Source organism: Alosa sapidissima, chromosome 10, assembly GCF_018492685.1.
Source record: "Alosa sapidissima isolate fAloSap1 chromosome 10, fAloSap1.pri, whole genome shotgun sequence".
Classification (NCBI taxonomy): domain Eukaryota; kingdom Metazoa; phylum Chordata; class Actinopteri; order Clupeiformes; family Clupeidae; genus Alosa; species Alosa sapidissima.
The window spans coordinates 11,416,697-11,440,246 of NC_055966.1; the positions used below are offsets into that span (position 1 = coordinate 11,416,697).

At 44.6% G+C, this 23,550-nt stretch overlaps 1 protein-coding gene and 1 long non-coding RNA gene across 6 annotated transcripts; both read left to right on the forward strand.

The window, feature by feature from the left end:
- Positions 1 to 697: 697 nt before the first annotated feature.
- Positions 698 to 22,830, forward strand: LOC121721462 (glucocorticoid-induced transcript 1 protein-like). Of its 5 annotated transcripts, XR_006034836.1 has the most exons (10): positions 698 to 1,359; positions 5,882 to 6,039; positions 10,924 to 11,013; positions 15,602 to 15,715; positions 18,264 to 18,392; positions 18,775 to 19,000; positions 20,124 to 20,244; positions 20,746 to 21,340; positions 21,457 to 21,501; positions 22,107 to 22,830. XR_006034836.1 is itself a non-coding variant. In XM_042108420.1 (8 exons), exons 1-8 carry the CDS (start codon positions 1,005 to 1,007, stop codon positions 20,960 to 20,962), a joined length of 1,410 nt encoding a protein of 469 aa, XP_041964354.1. In that variant the 5' UTR covers positions 698 to 1,004; the 3' UTR covers positions 20,963 to 22,830. The 5 variants fall into 5 exon arrangements, 2 of the variants coding, with proteins under 2 accessions (XP_041964354.1, XP_041964355.1); XR_006034835.1 differs by having other exon boundaries at positions 20,746 to 21,501; XR_006034834.1 differs by having other exon boundaries at positions 21,457 to 22,830.
- Positions 3,225 to 3,638, forward strand: LOC121721495. The gene is made up of 2 exons (XR_006034854.1): positions 3,225 to 3,275; positions 3,535 to 3,638. It is a non-coding gene; the product is annotated as an uncharacterized LOC121721495 (long non-coding RNA).
- Positions 22,831 to 23,550: the final 720 nt, after the last annotated feature.

Consider the following 23,550-nt stretch of genomic DNA (forward strand, 5'->3'; position numbering starts at 1 on the left):
CCTGCCCAGACTCAGAGAGGCATTGTGAGTGAGAGGCCAGGCCTGGGCTACTCTAATCACTTAGTCATGGAGTGGCAGGACAAGGTGCCACTGTATGCCACTTGGGGTATCTCTTTTAAATGACTCCTTTGTAAGGTACAAGTGTATTGTGATAATCACACTGGTCCATTGAAAGCCTTTGCAATGTTTCAGGTTTTATGAAAAAATCAGATTGAAGACGACATTTTGTACTGTAACTAGTACACAGAATCTGCCACACTATTATAACATATAACATATTAAAGTCTGCTTAACAAAGACTTATAAACCTACTTAACCAATAGCCTCAGAATACAGTATCGGGTTTTGTTCCTTTGACATATGTGACTGATATACCCAATAATGTTTAATTTTATTGCTGCTGGTATCCTTACAATGACAAAACCATATTGAACACATTGTCTTAAATGTTCACTTGAGAGGCACTCATTTCCTATCCCACCACCAATTTGATTTGATGTTTAAACGTCACTCTTGCCATACCAACCAATAGAGTTTTAAGTCAAATGTAAACCAAACCTACGTGAGAAATGAACATTGTTACTGGTGGAGCGCATGGTAATGACATTCACGCAAGCCAATAAAAAGTTACACTGTAGAATTACACTTGCCAATCACGCTCAAGTTTAAAAGTCAGCTGCAACCCGCCCATGTGTATTAACCAGCTACAGTTGTACGATACCATCTGTCATCTGTAGTGAGGTAGGAATAGTCTACTCTCTGAGGAAAACTTGTTTTCTAATTTATGACTTTAGGGTAGAGATTACACTCATAGAACATATAAGAAACAGATCCAGTGGTTATTATCTATTGTTAGTTTGAGTTCTGCAGTTACTTGTAGGCTACGTATTTTGAAACTAGCTGCGTAACAAAAATGAAAGGACACAGGCAGTTAACCATTAACGGTAGTTTCTCACGGGTTACACTGTAATACTCACGAGAAAAGCTGTTACAGATACACAGTTATGTCAGCGGCATCGGATACAAGCTGTCACTTTCAACAACAAAGACTAAGGCTTGGGAGCGCTGGGTCCCCTGGTTTATCCAACAATAGCAGCAGGCTCCAACCCATTCGTGCCATCGTTCCCTATCAGCTTTTGCGCGGTGGTCAGCAAAGTCCACCGCGGTCTTCCTCTGTCTGCGCCGGGAGCAACGTCGGGCCAGCACTGTGCCTCAGCTCGAGCCCACCATGCCAGTTACAGCTGCCTTCAAGTCACGGAGGAAACAACGGCACGGTGGACCAGAGGTTGCCTGGGATGCAAAGACTCTCCCCTGAAAGTAGGAGCTCACCTGAAAGATCTTTAAACTCAACGCACAGAGGTAACTGGAGAGTTTTTATTCAGGCCAAGCCTATTATTGAGGTTTTCATGATTGTCAGAAGCTTTAGCTTTTTGTAATTTTATATTAGTCTTTCTAAGCTACTCTTGCGCTAACTTAGGCCTAGGCCTACTATAATTAATAGACATTTATCAGATCAATCTTGTAGTTTCTTTACCTGGAGTGTGTTTACGCATTAAACAACAATGTTGTGATACCAGTTGTCATGTGCAACATTTCTGGGGGGTATTCCAAGTACGTGACAAACCTGGGTTAGTTAACTCAGAGTGTGGTTAACCTACTAGAAGAACTTTATGGCTTCATTCTCCTAACAAAACAGTACCATTATGGCTTTTGTTGTAGGAGGTTTACACTTACTCTGAGTTAACTTACCCAGGTTTGTCACTAAACCACGTACTTGGAATACCCCCCTGTTCATGTAAACACACCAACGCATTGATACATTGTATCAAGTAAAACGTTCTCCATTGTAGGTAAGAATAGTGATTTGCTTGGTGTACTGTTCTAGCACATGATTCATTCCATGGAGATGACCAGTGAAATGTGAAATATGTCATCATAGCACTTGTATGGCCTTGAGACCACTCACCAGTGCCTAATTTGTCAGCCATGTTGATACTGAGACCTTGAATTTCCCCTTGGGGATCAATAAAGTATCTATCTATCTATCTATCTATATATATATATATATATATATATATATATATATATATATATATATATAGGCTCCACAATCAGATGTGTGACAGTATTTTTTCTGTCCGTCAAAGTAATTACTCTATATTGTCTTGGGCTTCCTTGGGGGTGGGTTAGGCTACATGGACATGCACCGTCCAGTCAAAGGTACTCTTGAACATCAGTGAGCCATAATGGAATCCATCCTTACCGCTCTCAAAATGATGACCAGGGTCAATTTCCATGGTCTGGCCCTTGGGGTAACCCAGAAGCCATGACCATGAAACTAGCATCACTCTAATGAGAGCTTTCCTGAGAGTTTTTCTTGGTTTAGCAAAACAAACTTAAGAGTGTTTATGATCACTCAAGAGCCTTTAACTCTCAAAGAGATAAAGAGGTTGCTATCTGTCATATTTGTTTTTGTTATCGTGTGAAATATCTACTAGTGGGGCATTTGTGCATAGTGAAGCAGAGTCTAAACCTGGAAACCTACTTCCTTAGGGTAGGCTACACACCATTCCATAACTGTTCCAAAACACACATCACTGCTACTTATTGCTGTTTAAATGCTTATGAAATCATAATTGTCACATTATGTGCATGATTACCCATTTTGTACTGTGCCATTTAGCTCACTAGATGCACACCAGGAACTAGCTTGGCATTCTAACCAGGATAGGGAGCCTCACACTATTAAAGATCCAGATGGAACATTTCTGTTGTTTTAAAGTTTAGCGAAAACTAACTAGATTTTTTTTACATTTTCCCCACTTCTTTTCCACAAATGTGTATTTATTTAGGCATGCAAGGGACCAACATGCAAGGGACTATGACTGACGTAGGTGCACGTCAAATCGTTAGTTCCTGCTATGTGGGCACCTTAATAAATAAAAATCTAAGGATTTAACATCTGTGCTGCTCCGGTGAACTACGGCTCTCTCAGTACCTGTCTGTGCTAAGGACTTTTTCATTCTAGCCACATACAGCTATAAATATGCCAGTAACCCACAATAGCTTTTCCACTAGGCCTGTGTGAAAGATTTAGTGGTCTGCTTCTAATACAAATATGTGCACTATGTAAGCACCATTGTAAATATACATATACTTGACATTGTTGTAGCACTACATTATGGCATTGTATCATATATCAATAAAGATCAAATTTCTTCTCTATTAGAGACCTTGCAGGTTGGAGTTCAGGGCTACAGTCAGAGTAAGTGGAGGTTAGTTTGCTAGGAACTCTCTGCCAGATGTTAAATGCATGTTGATTATGCATATGATACCGACTTTGGATTGACTTTAGAGTGTGAGATTGGCTCTTATTTGTTTTAATTATTACTATTTAGAAAAGTACTAGGGCATGTGTCTTTCTGGAGTCATACAACTTTTGAGCAACAGTTGGGAGAACTAGTTTTTTCACAGCTGTGTGTGTGTGTGTGTGTGTGTGTGTGCTTGTGCTTGTGTTTCTCTTGTCATCAACAGTGATCCTGTCCCATCTTGTCTATTTGTTCAGTCCAATGCCTATGAATAACTCTTTCCACCATGTCAGTCTGATCTGTCATCAGTCATCACTTTATCATGTTCCAGTCATCATAAAAAAAAAACATTGCCAATATAATCCAGCTGTTAAATGGAACTGCAGGCAGTTTAGGCAAATGTTCTCACTGAAATCAAGCTGCTGTCTCTTGTGCACAGCCACCTCCACACACACACACACACACACACACACACACACACACACACACACACACACACACACACACACACACACACAGCTATTCTATTTGTGCGAAGATGGATTTTTGAGAGACCAAAGGCTATTATCACAGGCCAGCCATTGCTCTTGCGTGGAACCCTTATGTGATGGTAATCTCCCCTCACCTGCCGGATGTCTGGCCTCCATCTTCCTGCCTCCCGGTCTTGCACACACACATACACACACACACACACACATACACAGACATGCACAGCTGAACGTCAGATGCTGCTACTGGTGTGTATTTGCATTTGAAACAGTCCGGCTCCCCACAAAAGGCCTCTCTGCAGCTGCCTGCATGGCAATCTGCAAGTGAATGCTGCCTTTAAGAAGGGCTCATTCAAAGGCATCTGTATACAGTACAGGCACTCTCTCGTGTGTGTGTGTGTGTGTGTGTGTGTGTGTGTGTGTGTGTGTGTGTGTTTGTGTGAGTGCATGTTCATGTGTGCGTATGTCTGTCTATCTCTATCTTTGTGTGTGTGTGTTTTATACATATGTATGTTTTCATCCATAACTTTAATAACGTTGGTCGTCTCCCTCCCCATGCCTTAGCAAGCTACTGCACTAATGTAACAATACACATTTCCCACGGCTTTAAACTTGTGGTTTGGACTATGTGTTTTTCAGTGTCGGACGATTCTGCAGTATTCAGCACTTGCTTGCTCTGCTGCAACTTTGTGGTCCTGTGAGTGTGTACTGCTCTTTGTGGTTGTGTGAATGTATGTGACTGTGTTGGCCTGGAGGTCGATGTGTGCGTGTTGTGTGTACATTGGTGTGTTGACATTATGTGTTAACAGGGCAGTTTCATTATGCTTTGTTTCCTCACCACATCTCGAGCATTGCTTTAGCACTCTATGCACAACAGTTCCTACCCCCCCCCCCCCCCCCCCCCCTTCCACTGTCACAACCCACATAAATTGTTACTGTCACATACTAACGCGCATACTGTCTGACATACTCTGTATTTCCTGACAGTATTTTATTCAAAATCCCTCAATCATGCAAGGGCAACTTTAGTGTTGTGTATTCCGATACAAAAGTCATTGGCATCACAATCGCTTACAGAGCACATAATATTTTCTTTTAGCATAGGCAGGTACACATTTGATTAGCGTGTGAGGGCAGGAGTCACATTCAGTCATCGATAGAAACATGATTACCTTCTTGTCATAAAAAAGGCTGGGAAATTCTCTAGATCTCAAGATTTCAACTGCAAATGTGGCTACGGTTGCATCACAAGTGTATAAATGCACTGTAAGTGTGAAGATTTAGTGTGACATGAAAATAGATTTGTAAATATATAATATATAAAACAGGCACTCCTAGACACATTCACTCACACACACACACACACACACACACATACGAGAAAAAAACTAAATAAAGGCTACCATTATACATGGCCTTGCGTGCTTGCGTTAGAGGGCTTTGTCCATGAGAGTGTTGTTTCTTAGATGGACAAATGCATGTCTAAGTGCTGGCATGTGATGCAGCCATATTAAACATCACACCCACGGGTCACTACTGGGGGAGTCAGGCAAACCAATCATCTTCTGCAGTCACTGGAGCCAGGGATCCACTAGTAAACACCACAGAGACTGTTTAGAAAGGGTGTTCTCCATGTTTGACTGATGTTATCTCTCCTCTGCTCCACCCTTCTGTCCTCCTCCATCCTCTCTCTCTCTCTCTCTCTCTCTCTCTCTCTCTCTCTCTCTCTCTCTCTCTCTCTCTCTCTCTCTCTCTCTCTCTCCCCCCCCCCCCCCATTGTTGCCCTGGTGATGCTTCCTGTTTCATTAACATCACTCAAAGACAGAAGCATTTATCTGGGGCTGGGTTGACCTTTGCTCCCATAAACATTGGCACGACTACAGTGCTGTCGTTTTATATAGAGATTTAAACATAGATTATGTACTTTATGAATAGGAAATTCATATGCTACATCACACACACGTGCCCATACACACGCACGTGCACACACACACACACACATTCTCATACAGCACACAGATGTAACTCCTTACACAAGTGGAACCGTGAGATCTAACAGTGAATGCATTTGAAATCTCCCCACAGCAGAAAAGTCCACGCAGCAGCCTACCCGTGGGTCTGCTGCCATCCGCCGCACGTCCTCCCTGGACACAGTCACCGTCGCCGGGCCGTACCTCACGGGTCAGTGGCCGCGGGACCAGCACACCCCAGACCCGTCCTGGACCACGGACAAAGCCACACAGGTGAGGGGACGTTCGCCTCAAGGCCAGGGCTGAATTCAGCTGGGAATGACTGTGTGTGTGTGTGTGTGTGTGTGTGTGTGTGTGTGTGTGTGTGTGTGTGTGTGTGTGTGTGTGTGTGTCAGGTCCAGAGAGCGTTTCACTCTTCACAGTCAGGTCGCTTCCCAAACCCCCTCAGAGGTTTATTTTGAGCAAAATAATTCCAATTGTGTGCTTTACATGAAACATGATGGGAGCAACAAACTGCTTGCTGTAAACAATAAATGACATTTGAGTTTGTAAAACTTTTCAATATCTCAATGCCCAAATATGGCTAATATCTGGTGTAAAATATCTGAAGACAGAATTTACAGGCCTCGGTTTTGGGACCCATACATGACAAAATGTGAGATGGTTCAGCCACAACCTTATCTAATTTAAAGGAGAATTCCGGTGTGATATTGACCTAAAGTGTGTTGAAACATGATACCGAGTGTGAACGTATGTCTCATAGCCCATCTCGGCTTGTCCCCTGCACTCCAAAATCTGGCGCTAGTTAGCCGATGCTACCAACAGCTTTTTCAATGGTGGTGCTTCGGCATCGGGCGCGAATTAGTCATTATTTCCAAAAATAATTCTGTGGAAATGCATGGATTCCAGTTCCACAGAATTATTTTTGGAATCTGATCCCTTATCATACCTGTTCATTCTTACTCGTTGCTCGACTTATCGTGACTAAATTCAAGATGGCTGCAAACGCTAAACTTTGTGAAGATACTGTCTGCATAAATTGTCTTGTAAAACTACCAGTGCTTTTTCAAAGTTCTCAATGTCTGGTTTTAAATGTCAGGGCCCTCGGAAGTCTACCAATGAAGTGTGGAGATACATTGAGCCTCGTAAATGGTGTAAAACAGTGATTTATTTGCATGGCTAGCCCGATGCCGAAGCACCACCATTGAAAAAGCTGTTCGTAGCATTGGCTAACTAGCGCCAGATTTTGGAGTGCAGGGGACAAGCCGAGATGGGCTATGAGACATACGTTCACACTGGGTATCATGTTTCAACACACTTTAGGTCAACATCACACCGGAATTCTCCTTTAACACGGAATGACCCTCATGTCCACAGTGCTGGTTAGTTGCTATATGAAGCTGTGTGTGTGCAATGAGCATGAGGAAGTCTATCAATTGTTGCACAGAAGGAAACACACCACCAAAACTCAATAAAGAGGGAAGTGTTTATCATTCCCATTCTTTTTTGGGTGTTCCAGATCACTGTGGCTGTGCACAAGAGTTGTTCCCACACCAAGCTGAGCCGCTGAGGAAATGTGCCTCCATGTAGTCTGTGCGTGTTTGCTCAGAAAAAGCTTTTCAGATGAATGGGCTGGTTGTAAAGAGGGTTCAAGAAAAGGACGCAGTCCTGGGTCGGCAGTTTTACAACTGAATGACATAAACTGAGATCGGGCCCATTCTCTCTGCTGATTAATCCGCAGCGTGGAGTGGTTTGTGTTTCTGAGGGCCGAGGATGCTGCTCTTAAACCAAATACCTTGGGTTTCCCTCTCCCATTTATATTATGTATAAGCTGAATTGTGTTGCCCTCTTTCTCAGATACCGGTATACATTGAGCTGTTGTTTAGCACGGTGATCCAGTTTTTGTTTTCTTTATAGATTACAACTCAGAACATGTCTGTGAGAACAACCCGTCTTCATAAGTGGAAAGACTGGGAAAAAGACATAGAGAACGACTAAGAACAGTGAGAATATGAGACGAGAAACAAGACTAAGAACAGTGAGAATATGAGACGAGAAACAAGACTAAGAACAGTGAGAATATGAGACCAGAAACAAGGGCCGTTCACACTGAGAAAAACAGCTATAACGGTAACGCAACGGTAAAAAAATATCGCCAACAGCAGTAAAGCAATAGGAGAAGCTGAAGGTGTACAGGAGAAGAGTGAGAGAGACTGAAGGTGTGTAAAATCCTCTCTCTCTCTCTCTCTCTCTCTCTCTCTCTCTCTCTCTCTCTCTCTCTCGTGTCTCCCTGGAGGTGCAGTGGTTTACATCTGTCCGGTCTTCTCTGTGTGTGTGCGTGTGTGTGTACGCTACTTCTGATGATTGTCTAGTGTATTTATGTGTATTTGTGTGCTCTTCCTCATTCTGTGTGTAGCTTTGTGTGTGTGTGTGTGTGTGTGTGTGTGCCATGCTCTGTACTCGTGCCATGCTCTGTACTCTGTATCTGTATGTGCCATACTCTGGGCCGTGTGCCGTGTGTGTGTGTGTGCGTTTGTGTGCGTTATGTGCCATGCTCTGTACATACTCTGGGCTGTGTGTGTGTGTTTGGGGGGGGGGAGGTTGGGTGAGGTGGGGACATGTGCAGCTCGCAGCCTCACCACCTGGCTCTCTCCTGCTGCCCATTGTGCGATAGTGCTGAGTAGCCTGTAGCGCGGCCCATACATATGCTAATGGTGGACTGGCGACTGAGGCAGCGCATGGAGGCCCCGGGCCCCGTGGAGAGAGACAGAGGGACAGAGAGCAACATGGGGAGCAGCCTCTCAGGGAGCAGGCTCGTGGATGGCTACACACCCGCAATGGCCGAGGAGGGTTAGAAGAAGAGTTTCAAATGGATGGGTGGGGGTGGGTGAATTTTTTTTTTTTTTTTTTTTTTTTTTTCTGGTCATTTCAGAATTGGCTTGATGGGGGCAAGGGGAGGGAGGCAAGAAAAATGGATCGGTCATGATCATGTCAGGAGTGTGTTTCTGTCTTCAGGGGCGTGTAAAGGGATACATTTGAGATGAGAAAGAAACAACACTCGCATTCATTGTTGAAATATTTTTGTGGGTAGTGGGGTGGTGTGAGGCAACTATTCCAATTATCAATCCACAAATCTGCCCATAATGCACTTCTGAATTCCGCGGTAAATCTGCCCATAATGCACTTCTGAATTCCACGGTGGCCTCATACTGTATGCCGGGCTGAACAACGCCACCAACGGTTCATGTCTCTGGACACAGCGCTGACACACTGTAGCACTCGCTCGCTCGGCCTGCTTCTCGGGCTGTGAGAGCCGTATTGTGCAGTGACCCGTGCTCCCACCTTCTGTGTTTCCCCCTGAGCGACGCGTTCTTGAAGGCCACAGTTGGCATTGAGTGCAGAAGGCACACACAAAAGCAACCTCCAGGAACAAGCCGCAACTCGATCCATGGCATCCATGGCTTCTATGAGTAAACAAAGCCGATCCAGGGGCACATTGTCAAATATGCACCTAGAGATCCGTTGAGGTGCGGCTTTGTCCTCTGGCATCAGCTTTCATTGACTTTAAAACATATTTGTGTTTATCAAACATAATGTTGACCTAATTGCGTGTAATTTTAAGTAATCACTAAGGGGATATAGACCACACAGTATGCAAATGGTATTTGAACCACAGGCATCCTGTTTTTGTGCTGTTGGTGTTTCAGTTGCCCTTAAGTGTCTGAAACGTGGCTCTACTCATTCTGGGAAATTTAGGTTTTTCCCTTGTGCCATCTCGACATCAACACACCTACAACCGAGCCAACACTTTTATAAAACATTTATAAAATAAAACGTTTTTATTTACACTTTCACTAAATGTCCTCCCTTGCTGTGATCAAAGACCACAAGTTACAACAAAGACCACAACAACGTTTGAAACTGATCTGTCCTTATTTTCTTGCAAGAGGGTCTCTGTTTCCGTCTGTTTGCTGTGAGCAGCTCGTCACTAGCCCAGCCCTCATTCGCCAAACCCACAGTCGAGGCTTAGCAGAGCAGACGAGAGCACCAGAGAATACCACATCCTCTATTAAACATGTTGAAGCACAGAGCCTTCATTATCATCAGTAAATACCCCCCTTTTCTAATCTCCTCTCCGCATAGGAAAAGCATCCCGACATGCTGACAGCCTTTTTTCCCAGCCCTACATGTGTTGCTTTTCTGATGGGGTCTGGGGGTTGGTGTTGTGGGCAGACAGCAGAAGGGCTATTGGTGGAGGCTTACGTCCAGAAAGCAGAAACGCCCATCTCCCCATATTAGACCACTTACGTCCTCAGGAGTTTATGGCTTTGGCTGCCCTGGATATCCATACACAAATCATCTCTGCTAAACCCAAGTGTGTGTGTGTGTGTGTGTGTGTGTGTGTGTGTGTGTGTGTGTGTGTGTGTGTGTGTGTGTGTGTGTGTGTGTGTGTGTGTGTGTGTGTGTGTGTGTGTGTGTGTGTGTGTGTGTGTGTGTGTGTGTGTGTGTGTGTTTCAAGTCGTCTCCATACCATAGCATACATAAATACTGTATGTTACAACAAATAAGACTGCATTGTTGTGTCTATCCACTTGGGTATGATGGAGGAGTATGTTGCTGGTGCAGTGTCATGTTGCTGTGTGACGTGTGAGGGATGTGATGAGTTTCGGCAGATGTCCTTTCTGATCTGTGGCGCCAGGTCATGCAAATTCCACCCAGAGTGAACTCAAAATCTTTTACCTGATGGCACAGATGTGTGTGTGGGTGTGTGTGAAGGATGTGGGTGTATTTATTTACTCACTGATAATATATAATTAATGGTGTGTGTGTGTGTGTGTTTGTGTGTGTGTGTGTGTGTGTGTGGCTGTTGGTGTACAGATGACACACAGTGTGTTGTATGAATGCGCATGAAGCGCGGAGTGTGGGTGAGTTCAACCAAATGTTCTTTGTTTTGTAATGGTTATATCCACTGGCTCTAGTTTGTTATGACCCTAGTGTGTTTGTGTGAGGGTTTGTGCTTTGTCTGTTTTTTGTGAATGTTTGTGTAATGGTTTGTTTTGATGTTCATAGATGCATACACAATATTGTTTATTTGCAACAGCTGAATCTTGTACTGAACATTGTGTGTGTGTGTGTGTGTGTGTGTGTGTTTTATAGACATCCGGCTTGTGGGGTGAGGACAAAGGAGATCTGGGATGTGTACATCAACGCTCAGCGTCTTGGGGTAATGCTGATCATCTCAGAGAGGTATACACCCCCCTCCCCACACACACACACACTCACTCATCTCACGGAGGTATAACCCCACCTGGAACCCCACCTATTGCAAACACACACACACACACACACACACACACACACACACATTAAACCTGACCTGCCATCCTTCAAACAAGCTGGTCCCCCCAGAGGAAGAATGGGAACAGGAGCGTTTGGAAGCTCGATGGTGTTTTATGCCCCCAACGTCATCTCCCAGGCAGCACTGCCACCGCTGACTTAAAGGCACCTAATCCTAAACCTAATCCTAACTTTAACCCATGCTTAACCCTAGTGCCTTCCAGGCAGCGCTGCCTTGAAGACAACGTTGGGGGCATAAAATACCAATAAACCATGGAATGCCTCGCTGTAGGTCCTCAAACTGCATAGATAAAACCGTTGCGCATAGCTCCCCACTCACTCCCTCACTCCCCATAGCTCCCCACTCACTCCCCATAGCTCCCCACTCACTCCCCATAGCTCCCCACTCACTCCCTCACTCCCCATAGCTCCCCACTCACTCCCTCACTCCCCATAGCTCCTCACTCACTCCCCATAGCTCCCCACTCACTCCCCATAGCTCCCCACTCACTCCCTCACTCCCCATAGCTCCTCCCTCACTCCCCATAGCTCCCCACTCACTCCCCATAGCTCCTCACTCACTCCCTCACTCCCCATAGCTCCCCACTCACACCCCATAGCTCCTCACTCACTCACACCCTCACTGCTTCGAGGAAGGGAAGGGCGACCTGATGTGGTAGAGATAGTGGTAGTACTTGCCAATGCTGCAGATTTCTAGATAGTGTGTGTGTGTGTGTCAACATTAACATGATGTACTTTGGCCTTGCGTGGTTTCATAGCCGATGTTTCTGTTCTTTTTGTCATCCTCCCACATGATCTCGGGTTTCATGGCATCTCCTCGCCTGCATTAAATAACCTCACTATTGTCCCCGGGCAGGTCAGCCAACTGACACTCTCACACACACACACACACACACACACACACACACTCTCTCTCTCTCTTTCTCCATCTCTCTCTCTCTCTCTCTCTCTCTCTCTCTCTCTCTCTCTCTCTCTCTCTCTCTCTCTCTCTCTCTCTCTCTCACACACACACACGTCAGTCTTTAGGAGGGATATGATAACATTATGTCTTTGTGTGGCGGAAAAGGAAAACAAACAAATCGAGTGAACACCCTAATTGCAAAGGCTGTATTTCAGCCCCAATCTGGCTTTTGTTCAAATAGCACTGAGGCATGTTTACATGGTGTGTGTTTGTGTGTGTGTGTGTGTGTGTGTGTGTGTGTGTGTGTGTGTGTGTGTGTGTGTGTGTGTGTGTGAGAGAGAGAGGATTATAATTATTATATTTTTATGATTATATTATTATGATTATAATTAGATGATTATGATTATAATTATATATTGTTTTCTTTCCTTTCATTATTTCATTTCATCTCTATACCAATAATTATGTAAAGTTGATTATTAAGTAAGGGATAATGTATTGTCCGCCGTAATTATCAGTAAATAAGTCCCGACAGGGAGAACAGAACCCCGACGCGCAGCCTGCTTATTACACGGCTACTTGTCAAAACGAGAAAAGAAACCTATCACAATGAATCTTTAAAAATTATTTTGCTACCATTTCATGTCTTCCGCTGACAAAATAAATAGTTTGCCACACAGATAGAACTTGACAGTTTCAGGTGTTGCGTGGCAACGTCTTACTAGCTTAGGCTACTTTCCCTTTCAATGAAATTCCATAGCAATAAGCGAACGGACGTCTTGCAGAGGGATATGAAAGACGTTGCCACGGTGATTATATACTTTGCCGGTGATTTATATAGATTTAACATAGGCCCGAACGTTGGGAAGGCCCATTCATGTGAATGGAACTTTCTGCAGCACTCTGGAGAGAGAGAGAGAGATTTGATTTTTTAAGAACTTTATTTACAGACCAACTAAGGATATCAGTACAACCAATAAAATACAAATGAAAAAAGAACATAAATCGTCCCAGAAAGGGGTTACAAAAAAACCCATAGGCCTACAATAGGCACCATCATGCTGAACAAATCATGAACCAGTCTCACAGCCCCTCTGGATTGTCCAAAACACACTTTCCTTCACAGTTCAAGCATGAACACAACTACATACATAGTGTATTCAAACAGTATTTCAGATAACAAAAAAACAGCAAAACATAAGGAATACTTCCTTGAAAAGTATCACAGCATCATAAACCAGGGACAACGCGAGACAGTGCATTACACATGACACCGCACCTCGCCGGAAATAAATAAATAAACAACAATTCATGCAACCCCAAAAAATAAACAGTGGAATTCAGCCAAAAGACTGACCCGTCTTGTGACCATGAATGAGCACTGTTTTTAATTTGCGAACAATGTTTTTCAGACGGTAAACTTCCCTTTGCTCAAAAGCCCCTTCCCTCATAAGATAGCAAGCATCGTTCACGAACTGTGCGGTATCATTAAAATAATTCTGGATTTGAACCCCCCTTTTCCCCTTAGTTTCAGCCAAGAACTTACTGATTTCTTCAGCACTATAAATTATAATCATGCTCTCGTTAAAGGAGTATGAACCACTGCTCGAATCAGTGGAGTAACCATCGCTTTCTGTACCACTGCAATTCGATTGTGACTCCCGTGTTACATGTTTCTTTACGTCTTTCTGACAACCGTCCAGACTACTCTTCCTTTTAGGCACTTTAAATACATGTGTTTCAACTTCCATCTCACCACTCACATTAGACTGTCCCATGTGGCCTGAAGCAAGCCCAGCAAGGGAAGGTATAGTGGGCCCACTCGCAACCGCGGGTGACCCCCCAAGCTCACTTTCAGGCACGGCAACATTTCCCGGTGGATCCGCCGCGTCAGACACAGCCGACTCCATCGTTACACCCAAACTGGTGTCAGCTGAAGCGGACTCGACCGCAAACGCTCCCACCTGTTCAGGCTCAGTTACCAGAGGCTCCGTGGCAGATACCACCGCCACAGACCTGGTCCGTTCAAGCCCGGCTGAGGCAGACTCCTCCACCTCAGGCCCGGCCCTTTGGGTTCCGGCCGCAGCAGACTCCTCTGCCACAGACCTGGTTCCCTCAGACTCATCTACGGCAGATGCCACCTCCACGGAAGCACCCGCCTCGACACCGCTTGTAGCAGGCACCTGCTCACCAACACCCTCCTCGTTATGCTCAGCCTTATGGGGACATACGCCAATGCGATGACCTATCCTACCGCAACCGAAACACCTCATGACCGTATTCGACGTTACAAAAACTGCATAGACACAGCCATCAATTCTAAATTTAAAAGTCAAATCAAGTGTATCACGTTTGTCTAGAACCATGTACACATGTCTTCTGAAAGAGACAACGTTGTGCTTATTTGCCTGATCGGAGAAACCAATTTTCCATAGCGTGAAAGCTCACGACTCAGGAGTTCATTTTTTAGAAAAGGTGGCACATTAGAAATCAGTATTTTCTTCGACGGTAAACTAAGGGGGTGCACAGGGACGAGCTCGCCACCAAGCACAACACCATGACGAACAATTTGTTTTCTTTTTCCACAGTACTCAAAAAGAGAACAATCCCATTATTCATTCGAGAGGCCGACTTAATCTCGTCGTACCCCACTATTTCCCCAATAGCCAAACTGCAAACTTCAACACTGGCGTCAGAAACTACCTTGACTCCATGACGCCGAGTTAAGTTCTCAAACTCCATTGTAATGTTTTTGGAGACACCGCCACAACCAACTGAGAAGCTGCGTGCGGGCTCCGATAAATTTAGAGCAACCAATTGATCAGTAATGTTTTATCAACGAATAAGCAACAAAAACCCACCACTAAACCACGTATAAAGACACACAAAAGATAGAAATCGTAGAGAGCCACAGACGGCAACCAGTCACGCTCACACTCACCACGCACTCACTCGCACATGCGCTCTGAGAGAGAGAGAGAGAGAGAGAGAGAGAGAGAGAGAGAGAGATGCTTCTCAAGGCTCAGCTGTATTCATGCCTGCCAGCATGTTGAGTGTCACTGGCCCGTGGGTGTGTTGTGTTTCGGAGATGGTGCGCGTTTCTGAACGTGTGACGTCGTGTTTGGTGAGAGTATGAGAAGACAGGTCGGGCCTGTTTGCAGAGGGAGTTCGCCAGCAAGCTGAAACTGTGTGCCTGGCTTGCCCTCTCCATAAGGGGGAAAAAAGAACATTGTGCCGGTTGCGGTATCAGTGATTACATTAAATTTGCATCTCATTTGGGTGGCTTGCACACAGGGTGTGTATAGTCACACTCACACAGCATTCCAACACTATGCTGTCAACATTGACTTTTAATCATTGTCAGTTAGTATTATCGGAGCCGAACTTGACAGATGATGGATTGCCCAGTTCTGCTGTGGGGGTGATAATTTAGCGATAATGGAGTCACTGGAAGGTCTGCTTTTGAAATCACACTTTCATTTTACTCTCTTTAACTTCCTTTTGTTCTGCACTCTCTCTCTCTCTCTCTCTCTCTCTCTCTCTCTCTCTCTCTCTCTCTCTCTCTCTGACTCTCAGCAGATCGCTAAGCTAAGGCAACAGCTGAAGAAGCAGGGGATCAGGCCCTGTCGAGAGAAGGAGAGAGAGAAGGAGAAGGATCAGGGACCATCTATAAGAGGCACCCTGGCGCAGGTGAGTTGTCTACGCATGCACTGCACTGACGCACCCACTCGTCCTCATACTAAGCCGTGGAGGGACAGTAGAGCTGTGTACAGATCGTCCACAGGCATTTAGTAGAAGCACAGGGAGCAGCTAGTCGGCTGACTGGAGCCATACTGCAGAATGTTATCATTATGACTGCCGCTAGCCATTTTTGGTCAATGATTTCTGGGACCCCGGAACACCAGAGCACATGAAACTTGAATCAGAATCAGTTTTATTGGCCAAGTATACATATACAAGGAATTTGACTTCGGTAGATGTTAAACTCTGTACATTTAACAAATAGACATGTAGTAGTGCAACAGACATGTAGTAGCAAACATTCAATAAACAATAGTAATAAAGACACATACTGTACAATATAGACAACAATATACATGTAGGCACATGTATGTAGGCACAACATATTAACATAATATACAAAATACAATATACAAATAAGCATAGTATCAAGATTAGTACCCGTGTGGAGTAGAGTGGATATAAAGTGCAGATTGCAGAAGTAATAGTGCAAATGTATGTAATGTGTACAAGATGCATATTGGGATGATATGTATGTAATGTGAGGGATAAGTGGGTGAATGGCCAAGGAGGGGATGACCCCACTTAACCAGTTCAGTACAGTGATGGCAGAGGGAAAGAAGCTGTTCTTGTGTCTGGTTGTTTTTGTGTGCAGGGATCTGTAGCGCCTGCCAGAGGGGAGGAGGTTAAAGAAGGTGTATGCAGGGTGTGTGGCGTCTTTGATGATGTTCTCTGCCTGCTTCCTGGTCCTACCAGTGTACAAGTCCTCGAGGGAGGGCAGGGGGGCACCAATGATTTTTTTTCAGCTGTCCTGATTATTTATATAGATCCCTTCAACTGCATAAACAAACATGAAACTTGGTGGGCATGTAGCCCCTCTAGGCTGATAAGGTGGTTTCTGGGGGCTACTCCCTCCAATGCTGGGCCCCTGAAAGCCAGGTAGACCACATGTTTTGCGGAATGGTTTGGTATGCCGTTCTCAAGGAGGCACATCAACCAAGTCCACAAACCGTATTGGATTAGATTCAACTTTATTGTCATTGTGCAAGTACAAGTACAGAGACAACGGAATGCAGTTTGCGTCTAACCAGAAGTGCAAAAAAAGTGCAGAAAAGTGCGATGTGATGTACACAGTATATGCAGGCGGAGCATACTGTAAACAGCATGAGATGTATAGTGCAGCGTAGACAAATACAGTTAAGAAAGATGAAATGGTTTGCAGTGATATAAATTAACTATAAATATGTGCAGTGACGCGGTGGTGACACGCTCCACCTCAGTCCCGTCGATGAGAATGGGGGTGTGTGTGCTAGCTTATTTGTGGTAAGCCGTAAATGCAAAAATCGGGCACTTCAATTGGCAATATCTTGTAGCAAGAAGGGGTGAACCACACAAAATTGTTGGGTCACTTCGAAAATCTCTGGACGCACGTAACGTTTTGTGAAATTCTGTCCATATTTGTGCAATGCACATATTTATATAGATCCTTTCAACTGCATAAACAAACATGTGAGTTCTTAAGGCATGTCCGGTGGCACAAAAAATAAACTAATGGTAACCTGGCGACAAACAAAAGATTAAAAAACAAGTTTTAAAGTTGACATTTTGTAGAGCAATACGCTAGTCTGATTTATTTTCATTTTCAAGTTATTTTCCACCGGAAACCCTCTAGGAACAGATTGAAAGGGTCTTTATCTCAATAATCGCTTGAGCTAGGATTTTGACATTTGGTATGCTTAAAGTCGGTCGCATTTGCTTACATATCCTTAATATTAATTTGGCTCACTCAACAAAATTCAGCGGCCAAAACAAAATATGTGCCAAGGTTCAACAGTTAGTGCCAAGGTTCAAAGTTAATGAGGTTTAAAATGCTTCAACACTACCACATTCTTCAGATGCATGCCATATTTCATGAAATTCCATCTTTAGGAGGAACTGGAACTGACATTTCCCCCGTCTCAAGACATGCATGTGCCAATATCTTGTATTCAAAGTTTGCAAAATTTGATGTGCTAAATCACCGGCACACTGAATTTCATGGGGCACTGCAACTGACACAATTTCAATAGGTGCTTGGACGCACATTTCAATAGCTGCACACACACACACTGCCACATTGTTTGTAGAAACACACACGCTACATGCTCACAGGTGAAAACACACACACACACGCACACACACACACACATGCGTGTGGCATTTTGGCTGGGTTTGCTATTAAGTTTCCTATGGAAGTTTCCTCATCCTTTGGAATCTAATTTGGTTATGAGGCTCTGCGGGGGCGATGAATTAACTAGTTATTGACAGACAAGCCAGACAGGTGCACTGTGTACACACGTTAAGGTCAATGACCGACACACACACACACACAAACACACACACACACACACACACACACACACAGACTGGGTGGGACAGATGAGTGACACTGCGGCTTCAATAGTGCCCCTTATCTGCAATTATTGTCACATGATGATGATTATTTGGTTTGTCTTAGACAAAGGCACCAGCTCCTTCTACTGCCTCAAAGCCCCTGGCGTGCAGGGCCCCTAGTTACACGGAGGGCATCAACCATGAGCTGGAGAATGTCTTCATCAACGACCAGTGGGAAAGGGAGGACCTGACGGTACGTGCCGACTGCCTTTTGATGCGTCTCTGGCACAGCTGCTGATGCGCTGTCTCTCTCGATCTCCATAGCCATTATGCACTCTGAATTAGGCTGTACAAACTGATATGCACACACACTGTGCATGCTGCTCTGTTAGACACAAACACACAATAGATCACACACACACGTTTACACACACACACACACACACACAAACACACACACACACACACACACATACATACATGCACACTCATACACACCACACCACACACACACACACACATACACACACACAGGCCCAAGTGCCCTATACTGTCCACTCAACCGTGAGTTGACACTCTTGTTTTCCCATCAACCCCCCCCCCCCCTCTCTCCACCCCTATCCTCCCCTCACCAGCTGTTGGAGGTTCAGGATGGACGACGGGCCCCTTTCCCCCCGCATCTCCACGGCAGCAGCAGCAGCAGCAGCCACGGTGGCGGTGGGAGCAGACGGAGTGCGGACGCCCTGGCCGTGTCCAGCTGCTGTTCCAGCCCGTGGTGCTGCCACTCCCCCTCCGCCTCCCCCACGGGGCCCCCCGACTCCCAGGCCAGCAGCCCGTGGCTCCTGGAGGACCAGGACAAAGGTGCGTGTCACACAGACCTATTCAACTGCCGTCTGGCCTCCTGTAAACACGGCCACGCTCCCCAGACAAAAAGACACGTTATGTGATGATGGATGCACCATGGTCAGACTGAATAGATGCTCACGTATGGGGTCATAGACATGTCATCTCATCATCGTATCCTCTTGAAAACAAAGCATCAGACTTTCAAGCTAAGCTGCCATTCATACACCATTTACTGTGCTCTCTGTAATTGGCAGTAAGGATGTTTTTCTGTTAGAGAAAGTGGTGTCTGCATCTGGATGCATTTTAAATGGGTAGAATCACTGGGACTGAAGTTTGGGGTAAAAAATGTAATAAGAAGACAGATTTACATACTTCTGCATTCTTCAGTTGCCTATTCATCTGATGATCCATGGGGCAACTTTTTTGAGAAATGTTGTTGGGCAGTGTTTCTCATTATTGTGGTTCTGGCATGTTCCCATTCATATAGAACAACTTCTATTTTGGAGAACTTTAATCACTAATAGGCAATTTGTCATGATCATCCTATCAGAATAAATGGAACTGATACCCCAGCAACATTGCTCGAAAAGTTGCTCAAGGAGCTTTCAATGATTCATTTTTTTTAAGATTTTATTAATCTAATATATCAGTATGTGGTCTCTTGATCTGTGCATAGTCATGTTTTTCCTCTTACCACAAGAGGCTTCGTAAGCCTCTATTGCTTTTCATGACTTGACTTGATCTCAAGTACTGGTGTTTTACAGCTTGAGGCAAACAACTAAGAACTGTTACGCAGTCATTTCTCATGGCAACTCCTTACTTTATTCACTCCATGGCTGTGTGGAGCGCTTCATAGAGAAACGATAAAGCAGAGGAATGAAAACACTCCCTATCGCTGGGGTTGCTGATTGCCCTGACGATCCAGGGGAGCTGCGTGTTTATTTTACCCCAGTATGTCAGGGTTCCACTCAGCTTGGACAATCAGATAAAGTTGCATACTTACGCTGAAAGAGAGAGAGAGAGAGATAGAGAGAGAAAGAAAAAGAGAGAGAGAACTGCTAGACGTCTGCAGACTACAGCACACATCATGCTAACATGCCTGGCTTCTGTGTTTTTTTTTTCTTCCTGTCACGGACAGATAGTGGGAGTGGCTCACCTTTGCCCAAGTATGCGACCTCTCCCAAGCCCAACAACAGCTTCATGTTCAAACGCGAGCCTCCCGAGGGTTGTGAGAAGGTCAAGGTCTTCGAGGAGACGGTGTAAGATATTCCCCTCCTGCACCTCCTGCATCGTGCAGCTTCATTTTTAGCATACCCCTGAACCACAGGATTTACTCTCTCACTTTCCCTCTTTCTCTCCTGCATGCTTTCTCTCTCACTTCTCATCTCTCCTCCTCTCTCTCTCTCTCACACACTCACTCACTCACTCACTCACTCACTCACACACACACACACACACACACACACACACACACATGCTTAACTGCCCTGATATGTAATTTGCATTTAAATACATCATGTCTTTGAGTCATTGGAAAGAAACATGGGAACATGAAGATGGCAGTAGCAGCAGTGTGTGTGAGGAGCTCGTTACCCAGAGTGGAATGGTAGTAATGGGGCCGTGGGGGTTGGTGGTTGTGCTCTAATGTAAATAACATTAGAAACAACAGACCTGAAGTATGTACTGTATGTGTAGCAAGCAGCCAGTACATAGTACACAGTACACAGTTGTGGTTGACTCTCCCATCCTCCTCCTCACAGGTCCAGTGGCTTTCCTCTGTTCTCCTGCCCCGATAAAAACAAGGTGAACTTCATCCCCACTGGCTCGGCTTTCTGCCCCGTCAAGATGCCCTGCCCGGTCCTCTTGCCCCCCAGGTCGGCTGCCGTAGCCGTGGGCTTCCACATGGCCAACCGCGTCCCAGGTGCCACCCCTTCTTCTGGAGACCGGGCACTGCCGTCGGGCCCTGGGACCCGCTGAGGCGCTCTGCCGCCGGGCGACTGTTCGTCTCGCTTTGTCTTCTGCCAGAACGCACCAGACCCAGGGGCCAGACCCTTGTCCGAGGCCTTGTTTTACAGACCATGCAACGGATGGGGGCACATGGATGAGATTTTAAAATGGAAAAGATCACTGACTGGAATCACTGTCATCACTGTGGATGATACTGGTCTCTCTCTCTCTCTCTCTCTCTCTCTCTCTCTTTCTCTCTTTCTCTCTCTCTTTCTCTCTCTCTCTCTAGCCCTAACCAGGGTTTTCTTAAGAACTCTAGATACTATTACCACTGCAGTGGCCCCTTTTAAAAACCCTGCAGTTTAAACATTGTAGAACCTCCAAGAGGAATGGGGATGAGGCACATGGGTGAGCAAGTCAGTTTTCTCCAATTCAGATTTATGGTGTTAAAACTCAAATATTTGTATAAGCTTTTTTGTATGGCAATGCCATTTGGTGATTTTTTTTTTTTTTTTTTAATTTAGAACTCAATGGCTCCTCAGGAACCATAATAAAACATACAGCTCCAGGTATGTTACTGAAGTTTGGACAGAATGCTAAATGGATGGAGCTGTAGTCAGTTGGTCAGTAGTAAGCTAGCAGTCAGTACAGTCCGTATCCTCCTCCAGGCGTTGACATGTGTCCTCAGGTTAACTGGAACGGAATATCAGAGTGAGCAGTGTCTGCAATTACACTGGAAAATATTCCACTCAACGCCTTTTCCCTTTGACCTACTATATCACAATGTCTCCATTATTGTGCAGTGTTTGTCCCCATGGAAACATGACTGATGCTGACGTCTTAAGATAAATACAATCTCAACCACTGCACTCCAGGGTGCCAACCCCAGATGTAGCCTAGTCAGTCATAACAAGTTGTCTACTTTCACCGTGTAATGGCTTATAATCTCATTTCCAGCTATTTATATATAGACTTTTGCCAAATGTTTCGACTAATCCCAGATTATAGGCCAGAGTTTGACTGTCTAGTAGATTAGTTGTCCAGAATTAAATACTACATGTAAACGTGACTCAAAGGATGTATCCTACTGTGCTAATACAGTGGGGCGACGGATGGTTGCATTGTTTTGTTTGGTTTTTTAAATATGTGTTTGGTCTTTTTGCCTTCATTTTAGGTAGGACAGTGAAGAGTGAGTGGGAGAGAGAGATGGGATGGGATGGGGAAATGGCTGCAGGTTAGATTCAAACCTGGGTCCCCTTGAACACTTGGAGCCGAAATATGCTATGGGCTTTGTAGCCACTTGCACTGTTGAGTGTGTTTTGAGGCATATGTTTCTGTGCACATATTATAACAAGGCACACATAGAGGGCCAAGTGGACACACTAACAGCCCAAATGTGCTGAGGGTTTGGTGTATTTGTCATTAAGCCTGTTGATCACAGGATCCAGCATGTCTGAATGCTTGCCAGCTTTTGAGTATCGGTACACATAATATGCTATTTTATATCTAATACATGCCACCAAAAAGACTTAATGGTAAACTGTGAGTTCTTTATTGAAACAAGTGACTCCCTTAGTCACATCATCACATAGTTACTCTAAACTAAATGTAATCAGATAATCAGAGTGAGCACCTTAGCTTGTGAAATAATCGTTAAAATAACATGAGAATAAAAGGTTAGAGCATTCCAAGTAAACCAAATCTACCTAATTGGACCAATGCTATTACTTAACATGGGAAGCATCTTTATGCATAGAAGAAAAATATTTATTTTTGACCTTTTGGAAGTTTTCTCAAATTGGTGTATGTGTTGATTGTTTGTTATGAGATTGCTGCAATGTATTTTTCCACACAATAGCTGTGGTGTCTTTTTTTTAATAAAGGTATGATCAAAACAGCATTCTCAAAAAGAAGTTTATTTTTATGCCATATCCTCTAAACAACTGATTATCTGGTTACCTGGTGGGTACAACATGAAGCGAGATTAATGGTATGTTGAGCATAAAGCCTTTATAACAAACTAAGGCGAACATTCCTGGTGGACTTTTTTTTCCTTTTAACGTTCAAAACCTGACCTATTTGTGTATGAATGTATCCCTTTAAACCGTAAACAAAAGGGTAGGCAACAAAGCTGTAGCCACACACGTTTGTCTCTGGATGTCAAATTTGAGCAGACTTATCTTGTTTTGGAGCAAAGATTCTAGAACAGAGCTCTGTTCTAGAATCTTTGTTTTGGAGTATACCCCTCAGGGCACTAACAAGGTGAGAGATATTTTTGGTCATTTAAAACACTATTATTACTACTGTTACTGCCACAACTGCTGCTCACCTATTTGGTATTTATGTAAATCAGGTTTCTAGGCCAAGTATACTTGCGTATACTGTACAAGGAATTTGGTCTCTGCATTTATCCCATCCGTGAATTAGTGAACACACAGTGAGGTGAAGCACACACTAACCCGGAGTAGTGAGCTGCCTTGCTACAACGGCGCTCGGGGAGCAGTGAGGGGTTAGGTGCCTTGCTCAAGGGCACTTCAGCCGTTCCTACTGGTGGTCCCCTCGGTTCCAAGCCCAAAGCCCTAACCAGTAGGCCACGACTGCCCCCCAGTAGGCCACGA